The sequence below is a fragment of the Cuculus canorus genome, chromosome 2, assembly GCF_017976375.1.
Source record: "Cuculus canorus isolate bCucCan1 chromosome 2, bCucCan1.pri, whole genome shotgun sequence".
Classification (NCBI taxonomy): domain Eukaryota; kingdom Metazoa; phylum Chordata; class Aves; order Cuculiformes; family Cuculidae; genus Cuculus; species Cuculus canorus.
The window spans coordinates 50,312,195-50,333,182 of NC_071402.1; the positions used below are offsets into that span (position 1 = coordinate 50,312,195).

A 20,988-nucleotide genomic window follows, 5' to 3' on the forward strand; every position below is an offset into this window, starting at 1 on the left:
ACCAAATGCTGTGATTTCTTCCAGGGGCATAGCCGGGCTCTGAAGAGCAGAGCAAGGCACGCTGAAGATCGAGGGTGCAGCAGGAGAGGACCGACGGGGCAAAGACATCAAATGTTCGGTGCAAGACATCTGTGCAGACTCAAGCAGTACACACATCTGATACTCATTAAAAAGTAGCTCGCTATCTCTGGTTATTGAAGCCTTTGGTACTCCCTCCCAGGCACGGATGACTTCCATCAAATTCTTGGGGAAGAAGACGATGAGAGAGTGAAAACAACTATACAATCAGAAAGGCAGCACTGCTGGGTAAGTCAAGGATGTATTTCCAGAATCTATCAATAGATCTAGATTTATCTCTTCTTTTTTTTTTTTTTTCCTTTTCCTCTTTTTTCTTTTTTTTCTTTTTCTTTTTCTTTTTTTTTTTTTTTTGAGAGTGTAAGGCTGCATTAGCCATCCCCCAGTAGGTATTGCTTTCCCTATACTTTTCTTGCATAGATGAGGAACTGAATGCTTCGGCAGAGCCTCTTTCCGAGGCTTAAAAACATCTCTGCCACCAAGGCACAGAAACAATTTCAGAGGAATGGTCCTTGCCAGTACTCTTGCTGCTGCCGCAACTGCTTCACAGAAGAAACCATGAGCAGATGTCTGGGGGCTGCTGCACAGTGCAGGGATCCAGCTTCGCTCGTGCCGGGTCACGCCAGAGCCAAGGCACACCAGGGATCCTGTCTCACAGACGCTGTCACTTCGGCCGTGGAGGTCAGGCTGACTCCTGTGTACAGCCCGTCTTGACCTGAATACTTAAGGCTGCTGCTTTCAGAACTGGTGCTCTCTCCTGGGCCAGACATCACTGATGAGCTCACCTGGAGCAAGGAGGGAAGAGCAAAGAAAGATTACATTGCGTGAGTGAACTTTGCGCACACCAGGGTGTGAATGGGAGGATGGTGCACTCAGGGCACAGCCGCTATCCCAGGATTTCTGTGGAAAGCCACGGTTTGCCCTATGCCTGCCCCGCAATTCTGGAAATGAAAAAATATAAAAGTGTCTCAGAGTCAGTCTGCTTGTTCAGCTTTGCTGATGGCAGCGATAAATGCATTTGGGGATCAACAAATGGTTATTTTCACAGCAAGGTGGAGAAACAAGCACAGGACGTGCAGAAAAACACTGGAAATCAGAGCATGATGAAGGTAAAGTGAATGTGCCCCACTGCCCCCTACTGAAGGGACACAGATGCCAACACCAAAAATGTGATCTGGGAGTGGTGACACCTATAGTTTTGCTTCCCCAATGAGAGAAGCCTAATACACCCCAATTTTCAATCAGTAGAGGCAGAGCACCTCCTGGAAATCAGCTTTCTTTGGGTCTCTCAGACCTTGAAATGCCTAATTTCATTCCTCACCCTTCAAAATGCTAGCCACAACCACTTTATCCCTGTAAGACTGGGCACTAAAGGAAATGCTGGTTTTATTGCTGGTGGAGAAACACTATACTTTTGAACTAGGATCCTTTTTGTTCTGTCATCTACACACATAAGACAACAGGCTGGGAAGCTCTGGTAGGCATGAAGATAAGCCTCTGAACCACGCTGGAACCAGTCCATTTATTTTAACAGAGAAATTGAGAGTTACAAAGACAAAGAAATGATCATTTTTTCCATGAGGCTGAGCAGATCCACTGAAGAGGAAAAATTCACAGTGCCAGACAGAGAAGGGGCAACTTATTTCACCTGATAAAGGAAATGTTTAAGAGCTGACTTCATGCAAAATTAACTCTTGGATGTGTCAGCTTTAAAACTTTAATTTACTTGCTAATGGATAGTATTTGGATAAGATTCATTAAAAAGAACCGAAAAAAAAGAGTCTATCCTAAACTGTGATTGCAGAAGCTTCCTGCCTGCTGTTTAAGTGAAAAGTATACATATTTAATCATTTTACAAAAGTAGAGCTCTTGGCTTTCCTGGAACTGTGCCAAACTAGCAGTCCTGACATAGGCTTCATCTATTCAAAGTTAATTTTCAAATGGTGCTGTGCAGGCTTCTTGTTTCCCCATTGCCCAGGGAAAACCTTGTCTTCTGGAAAAGATACTCATTGCCAGCAGTCACTCTTGTCTAAAATATTCCAATATTTTCTTTACCTTTTATTGCAAGGTTATTATTCTTCCACCCCATTATCAACCAGGATCCTGCTCCGCCAGTCACTACCCAGAACTGGGAAGATGAAGGAAAAACTGCTTGCCCCAAAAAAACAGTCAAAATATCTCTAATCTTAGGAAATGTGTTTTATCCCTCTATCAGATACAAACTTGACAATTACTGACAATAAATCCTCCTATCCTCTTTCCCTATAACAATGCGTGGACAGTTCAATGAGGCAGGTTTCATGCTACCCTTTCTGTTTGTTTTTTTGGTTTGCATCAGCCTTTTTTTCTAAAAAGGATTTTATTTCTGTTTCTAATATATCTTATAGGCTCCTGACGGCACAAAAGACATCATTTTCAACAGCTTGAATCTCCCTTGCAGTGGAAGAAAGGTGTAAATTAGAGTTGGTCAGTGTTTGCTCAACCCGAGCTAAAAATATGAGGAGCTGCTTTGAAAGGTTCCCGTTTGCCCATATTTGCCACTGTTGTTCCGGTAGGCAAATATCTTATTGCTACCTGTTTTTTTCCAGGCTTGGAAAGTATAATTCACCCTTTTCCTGATTCAGCCCTACAAAGGTGGGGTGCAGGGACCCGCAGTTTCCATGTGGAATTACCAGCTACCCCTCCCTCAGGGCCCCCAGAAGGGAGGACACGGAGGCACGTCCTGTTTGAAGACTGCCCATCCCTGCCTGACCAAGGGCAGATCCTGGCTCCATTGAGCCGGAGCAGGCAGGACCTGGGCAGGACTGCCAGCCCTGGAAACCCCACCCCGGTAATATCATGACAAATCCAGGCAGCTCGGGCAGCTCCCTAAGTGACACATGGAAAACAAACTTTAGCTCATGAAAAGGACACAGCTGAATCAAGGCTCTGCTCCCAACCTTGCCTACCCCTGTTATTACTTCTCGGGTTTTATGGGACAAAAGGTAACAGAAGTTACAGTTAGTTATCAGAGGACATTTGTCAGCTGGAATAAATAAGCTAAACAATGCTGCGGAAGTCAACGAGCCCTTCTAATTCACAACAGCTTGCTTTATCAATAAAAAGGTAATGGATACTATACTATGATACTATGATTTCTTTTTATTGCTGAAATCTGATAATATGATAGATAATCAGCTGAAGCCCAGCTTCCTGGGGAAAAAAAATAATGAAGTCCATTAGGAAGAGTTTGCCTCCCAAACAAACGGGAAGTCTGCATTTATATCTGCAAAGGTACCAGAGGAACCCTTCTTTTTACCCAAACCATCAGGATCTGATCATGGGGCAACCTCCGGGCAGATTGTCTGCATGAGAGGTGGCTTCTCTGTAGACGACCCACCCACCACACTGGGGGAGATCTCAGCCAGAGCCATAGAGGAACTTAGACACCTACATCCTACCCAGCCCTGCCAACAGCACCCCAGAGCCAAATTCAGCCTCGTTAAAGCTGGCCCACATCAAAACCAGGCTGCTCAGCTTTTGCTGGCCAGCACTTGGGGAACAGAACCAGCATCTCTGGCTGAAAGACTGCTGCTTTCTTCCACTGACTCCTTCCCGTGCTGTCTGCCCACCACAGAGAGTGGGGAGAGGGGAGGGACACTCCCCTGGTCTCCACCCACACTTCTGCAACCAGGAGGCAAAAGCTTCGGGCAAGGAGTAGTGCTAACAGCTGGAGAGGGTGGCAAGCAGCCTTGATCTAGACCTTTGGTCTTATCAGATAGACCTTTGCTCCAACCACTTCATGGGTTCAAAATGCCCCGCAAATTTTGTATGTTATACGAGGTCTGTAGTAAGCTGAGCCTCAGCTGACCCTTTCTTCATCTTCAGTTAGTGTAGTTTAATTTTGCTGCACTTAAATGACAACCGTAGTCAGCTGAAACACACCTGGAAAAACTCTTTTGTCATGTAATATGTTGTGGTGAATTGCAGTACAGTCCTTCATTTTCCAGCCTCAGCCTCCCTGCAATAACTGCTATAGCTACCAATAGCACTTTCTCCCTATACTGTCACTCCTGAGTTTCTGAAGAACAAGTCTCGTCACTGCAAAATCACAGCTTTTTCCCTGATTTAGCGACCCTTTTACTAATACACAAAGTTGTCTTTTCTTGTTAGCCCAATTGATCCTTTTGTTTATATTTCAGATGCGTAAGTTTACGTATCTTCTAATCTCTCCTTTGTATTATAGCAACATAAATCTGTGGTTAATACTTCATTAATTTTCTAAGAGAGGCAACTTCCAGCATGGCTTGGGAAAGTTGATGATCCCCACTGCTGTCAAATGTTGTATGGATAATCGGCTTCATTGCTTTGGCAATGAAACAAAACCAAACAAAATGTATGTGTCCATATGCATACACATACTTTGGGTAAAACCAGAAATACTCTTTTTCCTTGGCTTTCCCAGCTGAAACGAAAAAGCTGGATTGATTGATTCTGTTTGATACAAAATTAAATGCTTTTTTTTGGATACATGTACACAGAGCAAAGAAAATGAATGACTGAATGCACGAAGCTGAGCGGAGAGGAGAAAGAGGCATCTTATTTTGTCCAGTAGTGAGGCAGGAGTCCAAGAGAAGGTTTAAGCTGGACTATCAGTTCTCCCAGCATAATGTCCCAACTACCAGACTATTTGGTATTTTAGGTTGCCATGTTCCTCATGCCTCCTGTTGGTCTTATTCCACCTGGTTTAGATAAATATTTACTGATATCAGGACTGAGGCACTATGTTCCCATTTTCCAGGTGAAAGTCCTATCAACAACAGTGGTGAGAATTTCTTACAGAAACTCTGCCCTGACAGCTACAAAATTATTCTGTACCAACTGAAATATTATCATCAGATAGTCTGAAGGACCCTCGGACATTAAACTTTCCAATGTTCAGGTGGTTAGGTTTTATCTTTTTTTTAATGAGGTCGAGTGTCTGGGTTCATTCAGACTCTGGGAGGTGCTATATGGAGGCTAATTCCCTATACGAACATCCAACCAATCTACTGCCTAAAAAGGAGTGAAGAACACCACATCTAAACATCTCAGGAACCCTTTTCTGAAAACAAAACAAGCAAATCCAGGAGAAGCTATTCAGTTAATTCAGCTCAGGTTGGCAGGCATTTTGGGGACATTTAAAACTGTGTTTTCCTACTAACTCACCACCTACCAAGGCCATTTCAGTTACCTCTCTCACTTTCCAGCCTACAACACTGAAGAGCCAGTTTTGAACCACTTGTCAAGGTAAACCTCCAAGGGAAACAAGCATTAGTTTCAACTGCAAGACAACTCTCCAAAGCTATTCTGTGGTGTGTGATTATAGCCCTTCTGAGAAAGCTTCAAACTGAAGGCAAAGGGCACAGTAGGGTCTTCCGAAAGAAGAGCTCCCCTGGTGCTGCTGCCTTTACTGACATCAGCCCTGGCTCGTGGAACCTCGATGTCCTGCCATAAAAAGCAGATTTTATAGCAGTTTTCATGCTGGCTTTTATCCTAATAAGGGAATAAAGTCCTTCTGCAAATAACACCAGTTGGAGCCCCTGCATGGAAATGGATGGGTGTGTGCTACAGACGGTGCCCTTCATTTAGCAAATTATTCGGTGTAACTTTTATCTGTACAGCTTCAGCATCATCAAAGGGAGAGCAGGTACAGATGCGGATGCAGGCTGTCTGAAACCTTCAGATCTCCTTTTTATGAGGACGTAAGGCAACTTCATATATCATGCAGCTGGACCTTTTCCATCTTAGTAACACAGGAGACCCAGTGCTTACACTGCTTAGGAAAACAGAAATAGGCCTAAATCCTACAGCCAGATGTGAATTTGGCAAATAGCCCCCTTACAATGGGACAATGAAACATCTCCGATTCGTACACTGTTACAGTTTTTTGAAATCAGTTTGCACACACAGTAATTCATTAATCATCTTTTAAATGTTTAAATTTCAGCTGAAACATAAAATCAACATTTAAGGTTCTTGCTAATTTTTCTCAGAATTAGTGTCATACAAGATTCCCTTTGTGAACAGGTAGTCTCAAAGACATTTCTAAGAGTAATTGCTGCCCTTCTTTTTTGCTAACCTTCCCTCTTTATTTTACCTTAAAAGAGATAAAAAACGTAGTGCAAAAACTGAATATTACTGACACAAATGAATTCTGCTGAATCTCATTCCCATTAGATTTCTACATACCTAGGAACTCTTTCGGCAGCCTCCCGAAAAAAAGGCATAATAAATTGCTTTTGTACCAGTAGGGGAATTAGTTTTCTCTTTTCCATTTAGCAACAACATTGTTCTGAATTTCAGACAACGGTGCTTAGAACGGCATTAGATTTCTTTCTCTGCCTAATGTCAATTTGGCATTTTTCCCCTCTTCACAGAATAAGGGCTGGAGAAGTAAAACCAGAGCAAAACAAAACCAAATTGCCATGCCAGTTCTGTAATGCATGGGGAATGAGCCAGGTTCGCTCTTCCAGCAGGTGCCCATGTTTCAGCTACATCACCAGTGCCGCTGGCAGAAACCAGCAGCATTCTTATTAATGTGGCTGAGTTCATCCATCTAAAGATTTTCTCCCTCCTGACACAGCCTGGAGAAGTTTATTCTTCTTGTGAAAAGCCATTGCCTGTTCTAAGAATAAATACAAACCTTCAGGCTGTAGATGAGTCAACTGACATTAAAAAAAAATCAAGGAAAATAGAAGTCTAATACAGTATGTTTGCTTCAGCATGTGATCAGATTACAGGCTACCTTGCTTTAAAATACTGACATCCCTTTGCTCATGACAACTTCAATGACCCTTAGGAGAGCTCAGTCCCTCCCATGGGATTTAGACCCATAAGGAACTATTTCACTTCCTTCACAGCTAGTGATTGTGCTCCCAAATGTCTGGGGCAACAGGAGCCAGTCTTAACAGCCACCACTTTCTGTTTTTAAGCTCCAGCCTCCCCCGTCTTCATCACTTTGAATTGCTGATGCTTGGCCAAAGGCAGGATCCCAAGGGAAGGACGTGGCCATACCCATGACATGTCCTGACAACAGCTCCCCTGCAAATCCCATCCTCATTTATATACATTTGGGGCTGGGGTACATGGATGGGAGATGAGGAACCTCTCATGTAAGAAAGGGGAGAGGCAAGGGGAAGCCAGTATATCTGGTCACTGCTTCGGTGCATTTCACAGCCTCCTTCCATTACTTCCTTTTATTTAAATTTTTCATGAGAGGCTATTTGCAAGTGCTTTGTGTACGCAGTGCACAAATGATTGAATCATGGTGGGGAAAAGGCTGTGCAGATGTTACCATGCTGCATGTGAATACAAGGTGATAGATTTCTCCAGTTCTCATGCACATGTCCTCTGCCAGCCTGATCTACTACTGAAAAATCAGGGAGAACTAAAGTTGTAGCATTGGAGGATCACATCACAGTTATAACTAAGAGCAGCCTCTTAGTTGCTAATAGCTCTCAACTAGCCTTTTGGCACAAATCGTGCCCTCCCCCCACTTTTCTCTGTTGCCCACAGAATTTCACATCGCAAAATCATATTACAAATGGTACTATTAAAATTATAACATAAAGATTATTACATTTAGGTTTGATGGGCTCTCCTAGGGAGATGGGCTATAGAAAAGAAGGCAGATTTCAACCAGCTAAGAAGGCAACAGCGCAGATGGCATGGGATCTCATCTGTATGGTTTCTCCTTCCCTGAGCAGCACACGGCCACACTGCCTCCAACCTACACCACTGCCTCAGTCTCAGCTACGATTGTGTTTTTAATTCTGTACATTATGTACATCTCATGATGTTCCTCAGGATCAGTAGTCCTTCTTAAGGCAAGCAAAGGAAAATTAAGGGAAAACTTGACTGCATTTTTTCCTTTGCAAGTATTAGAGGAATAATAAAAAAAACTAAGTGCCTAAAACTGTGCCTAGTAGTTCACTGGAGGGAGCCTGAAACCCAGTAACAGTTCACTTTTCGGTTAATGATTCTCTTTTTTAATGTGATCTGTTTATTTTATCTGACTGACAGGGTTTTCTCATGTCAAAGACAAGCTCTTTTAGTAATATCTTTGTTCGGCAGCATCCAAACCCAAAGCCCAGTGCATTGGAAACTGGGTGGCCCTGTCAGTCCACGAACAATCACATTTTCTAAAAATGTTTTTTTTTCCCCCCACTAGTACAATGAAACTTTGTACATCAGGAATTAAACTATTGAGAGGAATTTGGATGAGGGAACACTGAGACATATTAAAAAATAGTTATTATAAACACTGTCTTCTTTTTATTAATAAAGGTGTAGAGAAAGCCATGTTAGGAAAGTTTGTCAAAGAGATGATGTGACAGATTAAAGGATACAGAAGGCCTCAGGAGTGAGTGTGGATACGGATATGGATAGCCAAGGGGTTAGAAATGAATCCACATTAAGCTTCACAATTTTAGTGGTAGTATTTGTTATTACACATATTAACTGAATGAAGAAAGAAAGTTTGAGTATGTGATGTAGAGTAAGGATCAAAACTAAAGCAGCAGATGATCAGCTCTCCCCTGGTGCTCCTCTGGAGCTCAGTGCAGCCAAATGCTGAGCATCTGGCACCTGAAGATCCCTCTGAGAGAGAAGGGCTGATCCTTTTTGCACTGTCATCAGAGAGGCTATCCAGCCTGGTTTCAGTGATATGGATCGGGATTTATGTGCACACCCTAGTGTAAAACAAAAGCCTTTGCGTTTCCTTCCATGAAGCAGGATAACATTTTGCTGGGGTTGTGTATGTATATCATCACCCCGTTTAGGATAATGCATACAAATGCATAGATATATTAAACAGCTTTTGGAAAAGGTAAGAGTGTCAGTGCCTTCAATTATAAATTCAGATCATTTCAGAAAAAGAGAGGTACATGCACAATTGTTTCTTGGAATAATCAATTGGGCATGATTTATTGTCTTTGCTTCAAAAGAAAACCTTTGATATGGAGGAATCGAATGTTTCAAAACAAAATGTCTGGGGTTAAGTCATGGCTAACTTAATCACAAAATTATATAGATCTTAATTAAGAGGTTTGTAAAGTACTTCAGCTTGTCATTGTGTTTACAGCTATATGTAATATCTTCTGAAAATCTTGTTCCCATATCAGCTAACAAAACTGGAAAGTTTGTTTAGATTATTGTTCTGCTAGATAAGATAAAAGCTGCGATAACATTGCACAGTGATCAGCCTACTTACAGGCACAGACACCGGCTTATGGCTTACCCCGGAGGCTGCAGTCTGTGTGCTGGGAGATGCAGTTTTGCTACAGTCATCTGAGTTAGTAGAAGATGTGGATGTTGGAGTCATAGGAACTGCAGTAGTACTGTTACCTGAAAGACGGGGAACTGGTATTAAAAAACCAAATATTTTCCAGCCAGGGGAAAAAAATACCTCTTGCAGTTCAAATGTCTTATTCTTTTTATATTTACCGGAGCATGCCTTTGACTTATTTGTGTTCTTAGGTTTTCGCTTCCTGGTCTGAATTCCTTCTTTTTTCATAGCAAGAGGTCGGGGAACCTGGAAAAATAATATTTCCACAGTGATGATAGAGTTGCATATATACTCTAATACCAAAAAATCAAAATATGCTATAAGAACAAATGGTGATGTAGAAAATGTCTGTTGAACTCATGCACAGCAAGTCAATTTTTCCTGTGTAACAACAGCGATTCCAAAAAACTTTGCCTTTTATTTGGGCAAAACAATTAACTTTCACAAGGAGTTTTGTCTGAATAAAGATAGCAGGGAAACGTTTATCTTGATGTGGCCTAAACAGTTTTACCAACACTTCACTCAGTCCATAGATAAACAGCATGGTTAAGGAAAAACAGCATTGTTCAGCCATTGTTCATATGAAATTAAATTGGACAGGGTGTATCTGATCCCTGACTTCTTATTCCAGCCAGTCGGCTAGGAATTATCTCCAGTGGCTGATTCTGGAAAGCAAGAATGCATACAAGGGGAAAAAATACTCCTTCCTGTGAACCAGCTACGCAAACCAGATCATTGCTGGTGTTTTAAAACAGGAGCTGTGAGCAATAAGCAGTTTAGCATTTGTTCTTATAATAATTTTTGCTCATGATACAACTTTATAGAGAAAATGAGTTCAAATATCAGCTTTGTATTCTGTGTCGTCTCACTAACTATCACTATATAGAAAACTTTTTTTTAAAATATATTTTAATGGAATGATAACACGAGCTTGGGGAAAGACAAGTCAGGCATATGCTTATTCACATTATAATATTTAAATCTATGATATAATTTACTCTTTTCCTTGAGGATTAGACCAACTCTGAGTCACTTCTAATGCCCTCGCTTTTCAAACACTTGTGAGTGATTGTAACTTTATCCACAGGGGCATAACAGGCTCCAAGTCTTACCCAAAACATACTCCTGCACATTTAGGATAGGGCTATTTTCTTCCTCTATTATTGCCTAGCGAAGGCTGGAAAGGCATTTAAAGTTTTGCTGGCATAGACATGGCTTAAATTACATTTAAATTTTTGCTGGCATAGCTATGTCTATGAAAAACTGCCTTAGTTTTAGGGCACTTTTTCCCCACTGAAGAGCTGTTTTAAATCACAGTGGTAAAAAGACCTCTGCCACTCACCCAGAGGAGGTTTCTTTGTACAAATGTGTCTGGAGAGCTACAATGGCAAACACATAACTTGTCAAAAGCATAACTTGCTAAAACACTATAACCACTTTTTAGTGTCAGGCGTTTTTCAGTCATTTTATCCTTTTTTTTTTTTAACTCAGCAGTACAAACCATTAGCTTCAATGGAAACACTAACCTAATCTGGGAAAGCCTGTTGCCACCCTCAAAGCCAACAGGCTCTTGCTGGCAGGAGGACCACCCCTTCCCCAAAGGAACATTAGAGCTAGGGTGCACACTTACCCCATGGAGCTTCATGTAGAGACCACAAGCATTGCAGACTGGCTCACCCTCTGCGTTCCTGCGCCACAGGGTGGTGGTCGTAGTGTGGCAGTTGGCACAGGACAAGCCCAGCCGCCGGGATGAGGGCTAGAAGCAAGCGTAGGCAAACATACGTGTAAACAGGAGCGCAGGAGCAAATGATTTATGTCTTTACAGTTTATAAAAAGTACTTTAACACACAGTGGGGACAGTAAGAGGGTTTTTTATAGTATCTATCAATGACATCTCAGAATTAAAATAATCCTTATTTCAGAGACTGGAAAGTTGATGTGAAGGAATACTGCAAGTCTACAACTCCAGGCAGTCACGACACAGGCAAATTCACCTTTTGGAAGCTACTGACTCAGGTACCTCTGTTCAGACCACCAGCACTGGCTCTTCTTCCAGCAGGACAGCTAGGAAACATCTCTACAGCTGCATCCAGCTGAGGAGAAGGCACCGTGCTACCTCTGCAGCCAGTTCAAGACCCACTCCTCTGTGCAGTGGGCAAGGAGACAGCTTTGAACTTGCCACCAATGCTCTCAACTCATTGGAAAAATCAGCCACTTTAATCATCTGCTCTTGGTGGCACCACGGCTATGGAAAATGAACTCTCCTGGGTGCCAGAGGCTAACATGGACAACAGCGGCATCTTTGTAAAAACACCTTTTTATCATTTTCCATTTTATCCTTGCACAAAAACTAGCATTCCTTGGAGGCATGTTTTACAGAATGGAGCTTCCCCTCAGCCAGCAGAAAAGCCAATGGGTGACAACAAGGTCCCCACTGCAAACAAGCCATTTATGACACTCTTCCGTGGAGTTTGGAGCCAAGATGAAGCAACCTTGTATCAGAAATAACCGTATAACCCAGAGCTTTATGGCTGCAGGCTGTATATCATAAGTGAAGGCAGTCCTCATAAACATGTGAAATGAAGGTGAATGGGTTATAAAAGTCCCTGTAACAAGTGATCTCTTTTACGTTCATCACAAGCAAAGAATTCCAGCTACACCATAAATCTACTCTTTTTCAAAGTATCGCATTGTCAAAAAAAATATAAAAAAATCTGTGTGTAGCACTGTGTCTGGCAGCTGAACAAGTTTACATGGAGAAGTCAGTTTTAGAGGATTGCATTAATCTTATTCTGACTATAAAGAACCCATAACCGAAATTGCTAACTTAAGGGTACAATGCCCTTCCTCTTGAATCGTTTACTGCTGGGTTGTTAGATGTAGCTCGGTCACCTTTGATACCGCAGAGCTGTCTGCCACTTGGGAAACCGATAAAAATATTTGAGAATGAAGAATATTCCAGAGTAATGACTGACTTTTTCTTGAATTTTATCTGTTGAGTTTCCTTAGCAGTAAGCTGTTATCTGACACCACAGCTCAGAAAGAACTCCAGATTAAATACAAAATTTGTAACTTTGAATCAGTAATCCATTATTAATTGCACAGAAAAGGAAAAAAAAAACAAACAGCTAAATGTAGTCTAGGCTGAAGTACATGCATATACTTTTTAATCTTCAAAACCCAGATCTTGTGAAAACGGAATTTTTTACTGTGTTATTAAATACATATGTACATAGTGTCCAAATTGTGCTTATCAATACAAGTTTTACATGGATCGAGGGAAAAAAAAAGCTGGTTTTAACACACATGCTTTGCTCTCTTCCTTTGCAAGTGAAATGCTGTCAGCTGTTTCACTCTGTTAAATCTTTCTTTTGTGTGCAGTCTTGTATAAATCTTCATACATTTTATTTCAATAGCTTTTGCTCATTCCCATATCTAAACAAACAGACATGTTTTGAAGTTAAAATTACTTTTCTGCCCCAGGAATTTTATCAGAAACTTCGGGGCAATCTAAATATGTTTAGTATTTTAAAAACATTTTCCCTTCTCACCTACATATTTCCAACTGTATGAACACAGAGTCATGGTTGATTTATAGTTACGGCCAGGGTACCCGGTAGGGATTGTTACGCTGAGCTATTTCAGAGTTATTTTGCTGAGGTATCAGCCTGCAGTTTTACTCTGGGTTAGTCTCCTCACTCCCTCACCCCACTTCAAAAAAAAAGAGAAAAGAAACACAGGAATGCCAGAGCTGGGTATCAGCTACTTGAAAGCCGCATTGGGCCAGGGTGCCACAGCCAGTCAAGATCTGACACTTCAGACAAGCTGCAGATCTGTCCCGTCTGCTGCATTTGTCCCTGGTAATGAGATAACAACTCGTGTCATGAGATTTAGTGGATGGCCAGCTAGAAAATTGGGCACCCAGTGGTAATTAACCTCTGCCTTAAATTAATTCTTTGGCTTAAAGAAAGGTTCTTAAGTAAAGGTGGGGTTGGTTTGCGAGTGCTTGCTGTCTGCTCTGCTCATCACCCATTTGGGTTTTGTTCCTCCCTCTCCATAAGGGCATTAAATTCAAATGGTTGTGAAATAAAGAGCAGGATATGTTTTAACGCTAGGAAAACGGGCATGGAGCGAAGCAGCTGGCGTGATTGAAAGGGGTTTGAAAGGCTGATGAGTTTGATACGCTGTCTCCATACACAAGGGTCCAAACATCAGCTTGAATTACACCGGTGTGATTTATTGTGCCTCACTCGGTAACAGCCATTACTGAAGAGCGTATTCTTTCTCTCTGCTGACCTCCACCCAGATTTGCTAAACACAATGTACAGTTCCCGCTTGTTAAATTTTCTCCTTGGCTATTCAGTGCCAGCTTGAGTTATAAACAGGGGTTCTGGTTTGTACTATTTATTTCCCCCCCGTAGTTTTAGGAGTATATTTTTAGAAAAATTGCCGCTCATTTCTTAGGAGTAAAACAAAACAAAGGCTATTATCATTGTTTAAACAATTGGTTTTCTTTGAATTATATACAAAACTTGCTTACATTCCCAAGGATCGAGCTCTCAGCAAACAAAGCAGGTCTGGAGAAATTCCTAGCCCTCTGAACAAACACTTTCCAACCTAGATTTTTTTTTTCTATTGGAAACATCTAATATCAGCAGCATAAATTTCTTCCAGGCTGCCGGTGCCCCCTCACCGATGAGGTCTATCAACTGGAAAAGCCAGGTTAAGCTCAGTGTGGGGTTCACCAGAGGTAGAGAATAATTTCACCAGCGCAGGGCCCAAAGGTAGGCTGGAAATTGTGCCCAGAAGGATGCCCTGATCACTTTGTCCTGCACCCTTGTTTAGAGCCCCAATTCAGTTCTGCAGTCAGAGGGACCACCGGGCTGACAAGGTCTGAGCGTGTTCCCCCATCCTTGCCCCCACTTTCCCCCCCCCCCCCCCGGCTATCGCTGACTGTGGGTCCCCCAAGGCACGGCTCTTCTCGCCCCCCTCGTCCCCTCCAGCTCCACTTACCACTCTTTTCTGGGGCTTGATGAGGGGCCGGCTGAGGCCGTTCATTTTGGTGTAGAGCCCGCAGGCGTTGCACAGGTAATTGCCGGTGCCGTCCCTCCTCCACAGCGGGGTTTGGATGGAGCCGCAGTTGACGCACTCCCGGCTCTCGGACAGGTCCTCCAACAGCTCTGAGGGGGCAGGAGAAGAGGGGAGAGGCGGTGAGAGGGGCAGGAGAAGAGAGGAGAGACCACCCCTGGCCCCGCCACTCCGGGAGACAGGGGAGCAAACCACGGGTCCCGGGCGAACAAGCTGTTCAGCCCTCGGAAAAGCAATTCCCCGGTAGCGACCACAGCCATGCGGTGATTTGATACAAACCCCTCTTTTTTTTCCTTTCTCTTTTTTTTTTTTTTTTTAGGTTTTTTTTTTATGATTTCCTTAAATGTACCAGAGTCCCTCCCGTCCCCGGTGCAACCTTTGCTTTACAAACCGGAGCGGAGCCGGTGCTCTCCCGGGAACCCCGGACTCCCTTCGGGATCTGACCCTTCGGAAATCTCCATAGTGAAATCCCATGGTGGTACCCATCGGGAAGAGAGGGGGATGCACTTGGCTTTTGAGGAGGGCAGGGGGAGTCTAGGGGTCTGCCGGAATAGCCCGCTTCCAAAGGCCACCTTGGGAGCTGAGATGGGATACAAGGAGCCGCGGTTCTGCCTAATATTCCCCCCGGGTCGAGGCTAGGCAAGTTTTTATCTCCCACTTTCATTTTGAATGCCTCTCAACTAGTAAAACTTCAAATTTCGGTACAGCGTTTGGCATTCTGATGTGCCAAATCAGCGACAGGGAGCGACCCCTTCGCCATGGGTATTTGGACAAATTCAAGCTGGCTGGTAGGAAACAGAGGAAATGGAAAAATATGCAGTATTCTGTCTCCTGCTCCCATACCTACCTACCACCGGTGGGGGGAAAGGGTCTAAAAGCACGGGAAAAAATATAAAGGGAAACCACATATAAAAGCAAATACCTTCGCTCCTATGACTCTTTATATTCTTGTTCTGACTCACTTCCCAGTATTTCGGGGCGGTGGGGGGGTAGGGGAAGAAATACGGATTTTACATTTACCGTGCCACGTTGTGCGTGAATAATAAAAGGAGGTGTTTGGATTTCTGCAGCAGTCGAGGCTGGGAAAGTCTGTTTCAGACTCACGGCTTCCTCGCTGACTTTTTTTTTTTGCTCCTTCCACCCCCATCCCCCCACTACCTGTCTTAATTCATCGTTGGGTTATTCTTTTACGTTTCGCTTAGCAGCTTTGCGCTATAAAGCAAAAGAGAGCTTGTAAACGTCAGGCAGAGCTGGAAAGAGGGCAGCGATGGCACGGAGGGCATCGAGCTGACAAGGAAACGGCCTTTTGGCCCGCACCCGCCGGAATATATTTCTCTTCTCCCTGCGTTTGCAGATTATTAGGAGCTAAACAGGAACGGGCACACGGCAGAGTCCAGAGAGCACAGTTCAACTGACGTTGTCAGTTTGTGGCTCTTAGCACATCGCTAAGATTTATTAATCTTTGCACTAAAAGCGCCATTGGAGACCGTAATCAGGAAAATGCTTAAGGCTTCAAGGACGCTGGAAGTTGAACAGTTGTTTGCCTCAGATATTTTTATTTATAACATTATCTTCGTGCCTGCAGGAAGAATCTCTGCCGTGGCAATGTTTCTAGTGCATTTGAAAATATTTTGTGCGTTAGAAATGAAATGTATTTGTCGTCAAGGAAAGTAAAATATGGTTTTAATTTTTAGATGCTGTTTCAGCAACCCGACGAGTAACGCTGAGAAAGCTATATCAAACTGTCTAATATTTAGCTGCAAAAAAATACATTGCGTCTACCATTTCCCTGACCGCTGACAAGGTTATTGGAGACGGGAGCAGGAGCAGAACCTTCGGGTGGCCCGGGAGCTCCATGCGGCTCCCCCGGCACCCACTCTCCCTCTCACCCAAAGCCTAATTGTTTTGCGGAATCAAACCCTATAACCCAAAATGAGTTCCCAGCACCGGGGTCCGGGGGCACCGTCCAGGGAGCGGCGAGCCTTTCCAGCCGGGCCGGGCCAGGGAACTAACAGGATCGGCTCCAGAGACACAACGGAGGTCGAAAGACCCGCCGGGAGCAGGAGAAGATGCCGTGAACCTCCTCGGCCGGCTTGACAGTCCTGCCCCAGCCTCCTCCAGCGCCCTGCTCCTTCCCTCTTCCGCCAGTTCCCCCTCAGCCTTCTTCTCGTCCTTCCCTGACATTCTCCATTCTCCAATTTTTTTTTCTCCCGAAAAAAAAAAGAAGTTAGATTTTCTTTTTCCTCCATCGCCTACTATTACACTGTAACTTCTAGAAATCGAGTAAAAAACTCAACTATGGTGTAGCCTTGAGACACAGCTTCTCCGTTTTACTCTGCTCTTTTCCTACCACCTCTACAACTGAATCTTCTTCCCCCTGTCATGTTAGTAAACACCATATGGGAGGCTTAAAATGCCTACATCTACTGAATATCACCTAGAGACGAAAAGAGCACCATGTACACCCCTATAGAAAGATGAAAAGCCATCAAGTGATTTTCTGAGTCTGGAAGAGAAAATCACAGTGTATATAAAATATACCAACCTGGTGGGTAGTTTATGATTAAAGCAAATGATGATCAAATGTATGTGCACACATTTGTGTATACGTACACATATATACACAAATACATATAAATACCCATAAATATATATTAAATGTACGCACATATAAATATACACATGTATACACACCTACCCACACACTTTTCTATAATTCTGTATTTATACATACATAAGGATATTCTACAGTTGAAGAGACTGCCAGAATCGTTAATCTTCCTATGTCTGAATAAGTCATCATAGCTCAGCTTCCACTTCTACGATTAATTTAATGATACCTAGAATTTCCTAAACTAAGAAAAAAAGGAAGGGATACTTCGGAAGCGAAAGTAAAATTCCATCAGGAGGTGCAGTGTTTTAAGAGCAGTTCATAAACGGCGTTTCTCGTTCCTATGAGAGGTTTTGCTTTGCTGCTATTCTCTTTTAACGAAGCAACAAAGTGGTTTGTAGTAGAAATAACCCAAAATGGGTTAAGAGAGCCCCTACAATTTTCCTCTAAACTACAAGAAAGGTTGATTCGCAATGAATTTGTCACCATTTCGCAGAAAGATTATCGCATGTGGGGGAAGCAGAAATGTACGGATTTAGGAAATTTAAAGCGAGGTTTACTCCGGACAATTCATTTTGGGAACAGAGGGTTTGCAACCCCGATTGCCATGCCCCAAACAAAGCCCCTTTTATTTTTGTTTTCTGGTGTGTTCTCTCCCAACCCAAAACAAACGACGAGAGCCACCTCCGCTCCAGAAAAGCCACGATCCCTGGACCGCCGCTGTGCCACTGGCATCACTGCCTCGCTGCCGCCTCCCTGCGCCCCCCGGCACCCCTTGGGTGATGCTCCAACGTGGAGCAGCTCCTACCCACCCCCCGGGTGATGCCCCTGACACGGAGCAGCCCGTGTTCACCCCTCGGGTGATGCCTCGACATGGAGCAGCCCCCGCACACCCCCGGGGTGCTGCCCCTACACAGAGCAGCCGCTGCACCCCCCTTGGCTGATGCCCCGACATGGGGCACCCCCTGCCCAGCCTTCCCACCCGCGGTTCCTACCTGCGCTGGGTGCCCGTACGGGGATGGGGGCGGCCCGGCCCTGGAGGCAGTGCAGCATGGAGTTCTCGAAGGGAGCCGTGGGCCAGGCGGGGGTGAGCTGCGGTCCCACGTAGGAAGTGTAGGGCCCCGGGTAGGAGCCATTGAGCGGCCGGGCCAGAGGGCTATACTGGTCCCTGGCGCCCAAGCCGTTGCTGTAGGCGCCGGGCTCCCGGGCGGCCCCGTTGGCCACCGGCGGGCTGGGGGAGTACGGGAAGCGGCCCGAGGGGTGGGAGCCGCCGGCCGTGCTGTACGAGGGGCTCTCCGCGGCCGACTGGGACCAGACGGCGTGTCCGCCGCCCGGGTGGCTGGGCTGGGCGGCCCCGCTACCTTGCAGGTAGGGCAGCGTGGGCAGCATGGAGCCCACGCGGGTCGTGGGCACGTAGACGGGCGAGCTGGGCGTGGAGTGCATGAAGCCGCCCGGAGATGCGTCGTAAGGCGTGGGGCCCTGGGCGGCCGAGATGGCCAGGGTCTGGTACATCTCCTCGGGCTGCTCGGCGCCGAGGGCGCTCAGCTTGGAGCCGCGGCTGGACCAGATCAGCTTGTTGGTTTGGTCTAAATCCGCGAAGAGCAGGATGTCCTCCCAGCCGGACAAGCCGGAGGGGTGGGGGGGCCCGAAGTGCACGTAGGGGGCGAGCAGAGACCTGCCCTCGGCGGCGGGGGGCGGTGGAGGGGCCGGCCGGGGGCTGCCGTCGGGCTGCAGAGGAGTCTTGGAAGAGCTGCGCTCGCCTTGGGAGCTGCCCGAGGAGGAGGAGGGTGAAGGAGGAGACTGGCCCTGCTCTCTGGTCGCGAAGGGGCAGGAGGAACCTCCGGCGTCCGCAGCGCACCGCTTCACCGAGCACCAGCCGCCTTCAGCCACGGCCATCCAGGTCCCCTTCTAGCCGCTGGGTGTGGATGGGGAAAGGGGAGGAGGAGTGGAGGGGGGGGAGTCCGTAGGGCAGGGCGGGGAAGGAGGACACAAAAGAGCGGGGAGGGGGGTGGGAGAGAAATAATAATAACAAAGTTAGCAAACAGGACAGCCCGTCTCCCTCCCTTAATGAGATTCATCAGGGCTTATCTGGACCCACCGAGAGATTAATCAGTCCTATCGCCTCGGCGCTGTTGTCCCCTCTCCCCGGCGGAATGGGATCAGGCAGCCCGGGTCGATGCGGGCCCGGAGGCGCCTGTCCTGCGGGGGCAGAGCCGCGGGCTCCGGCCGCTCCCCGCTCCCTCTTCCCCGCTCCCTCTTCCCCGCTCCCGCCGCATCCTGCGCTGCGGATTTGAACATGAAGCACGCCGGGGAAACGTGGGCGGGAGGGCGCGGGGAGAGCGGAGGGCGAGTTGGGAAGAGAGGTATTTTTCCCGGCCTGTGCCAAAGACCCTTCCTTGGCTGCCGTCGTTGTTGTTGTTATTATTGTGATTATTTCAATGAATGAGTCATTTGACTCGGTTCCACGGAGAAAACAATTAGTAAGGCGATCCCTTTAACGTTACTTCTCCGGAGAGCGATGTTAGCTTTTCCGCGCATCGCCTCGCTTGTTTGCTCGTTTCCAGCCCAAGGTCACGGAAAGGAGAAGGAGGGAGAGGCACCCGGGAGCCGTGAGATGCGCACGGGCCGGGCCCCGACGGCTGTGCCGTGACACCTGGGAAGAGACCGGGGCAGAGGTCGGGGCCGGGGCCAGCCCCAGCACACCCTCAGGGGGTGGCATCCGTCCCGCAGCCAGCCAGGGTCCCCGCCGAGACCGGTCCCGTCCCAACGCGAGAGAGGCTGGACGGACAGACAGACAGATACAGAGCCCCCGGTGCTCAGCCTCCGGGAGAAGGGACAGAAAGCGAAAGGGGACGCAGAGAAGTGACAGCGAGAGAAGTCGGGCGGCGAGGCTTTCCTCTCTCAGCCCACCTCGGGACTCTCCAGATAACCGCAGGCACATGAATGCGGGACGCGGGGACACACACAGCCCCCCTCGCAGATAGGCACCAAATAACGTCTCTCCCTCCTGCGAGATAACCGGGAGATAAGGCTCCGGCAGATAAGGGCTCCAGGCACCGGCGTCGGATGTTTGCCCACAAAGTCTCCCTCGGGCTCCCCCAGGCAGGCGCAGATCGGAGCGGCCGAGGGCAGAGAGAACAGGGAAGAAAAAGGGAAATCGGGGGAGAGAAGAGTGGGGAAACGAGAAGCGAGGGGCCAAACCTGCTGGCGGTGCCCCTCATGGGGCCGGGGCGCGGGGCCGCGGCGGGCGATAGATCCAGTGCGGCGGGGGCGAGCGGCGGCGGCGAGTCCGGCGGCTGCTGCCGGCGGCTCATGTATAAAAAGGAGAGAGGAGGCGCCTCTCGCAGCCTTGCCGGAAAACTGCAGGCAGCCGACCCTGATTGGGCTCGGCCAGCCCTAAACAAACACGGAGCTCCGCAGGGGTGCCAGTCCCGGCGGCAGGGCGATCCGCACCGCGGCAGGGAGCGGGGGAGGGGGCGCCCCGGGGAGGGAGGGGGAACCCCGAGGAGGGAGGGGGCACCCCGGGGTGTCAACACCCCAGGCTGCCCGACCCCCTGCTCAGCGAGGGGGGAAAGCGGGAGAGGGATCTGTCCTCCCAGCTGCCAGTGTCTGTTTTCTTCTTTTCTTTTTAACCCCAAAATACTACATACTTCCCCCCACCCGAGAATATCTTCTTTAGGGTGAATATTCACCTTCTATAAAGCTTTTTTTTTACCCGCGCCTCTCGGCCTCGCAGCTGATGGCCCCTGGGAGGATGCGTGCCTGGCTTTCGCCCTGAGCAAGGAGGTGAATGTCCCACACCTCCCGCCTCCAAATCTCCTTATTTTTGCAAGTTAAAATCAGATCTATCCGAGGGGAAAAAAAAATGTGACTCCTCCTTGAGTTGTCTCAACTTTCAGGTGATGCC

The 20,988-nt window shown here is 46.6% G+C and overlaps 1 protein-coding gene across 4 annotated transcripts; it reads right to left on the reverse strand.

Annotated features, from left to right (window-relative positions):
• Positions 1–420: 420 nt before the first annotated feature.
• Positions 421–20,947, reverse strand: GATA6 (GATA binding protein 6). Of its 4 annotated transcripts, none has more exons than XM_054058797.1 (7): positions 20,774–20,947; positions 18,077–18,996; positions 14,396–14,562; positions 11,013–11,138; positions 9,541–9,628; positions 9,335–9,456; positions 421–860 (listed from the first exon to the last, which is right to left on the reverse strand). In XM_054058797.1, exons 2-7 carry the CDS (start codon positions 18,975–18,977, stop codon positions 693–695), a joined length of 1,572 nt encoding a protein of 523 aa, XP_053914772.1. In that variant the 5' UTR covers positions 18,978–18,996; positions 20,774–20,947; the 3' UTR covers positions 421–692. The 4 variants fall into 4 exon arrangements, with proteins under 4 accessions (XP_053914772.1, XP_053914774.1, XP_053914771.1 ...); XM_054058799.1 differs by lacking the exon at positions 20,774–20,947 and adding an exon at positions 20,283–20,423 and having other exon boundaries at positions 9,335–9,441; XM_054058796.1 differs by lacking the exon at positions 20,774–20,947 and adding an exon at positions 20,283–20,423.
• Positions 20,948–20,988: the final 41 nt, after the last annotated feature.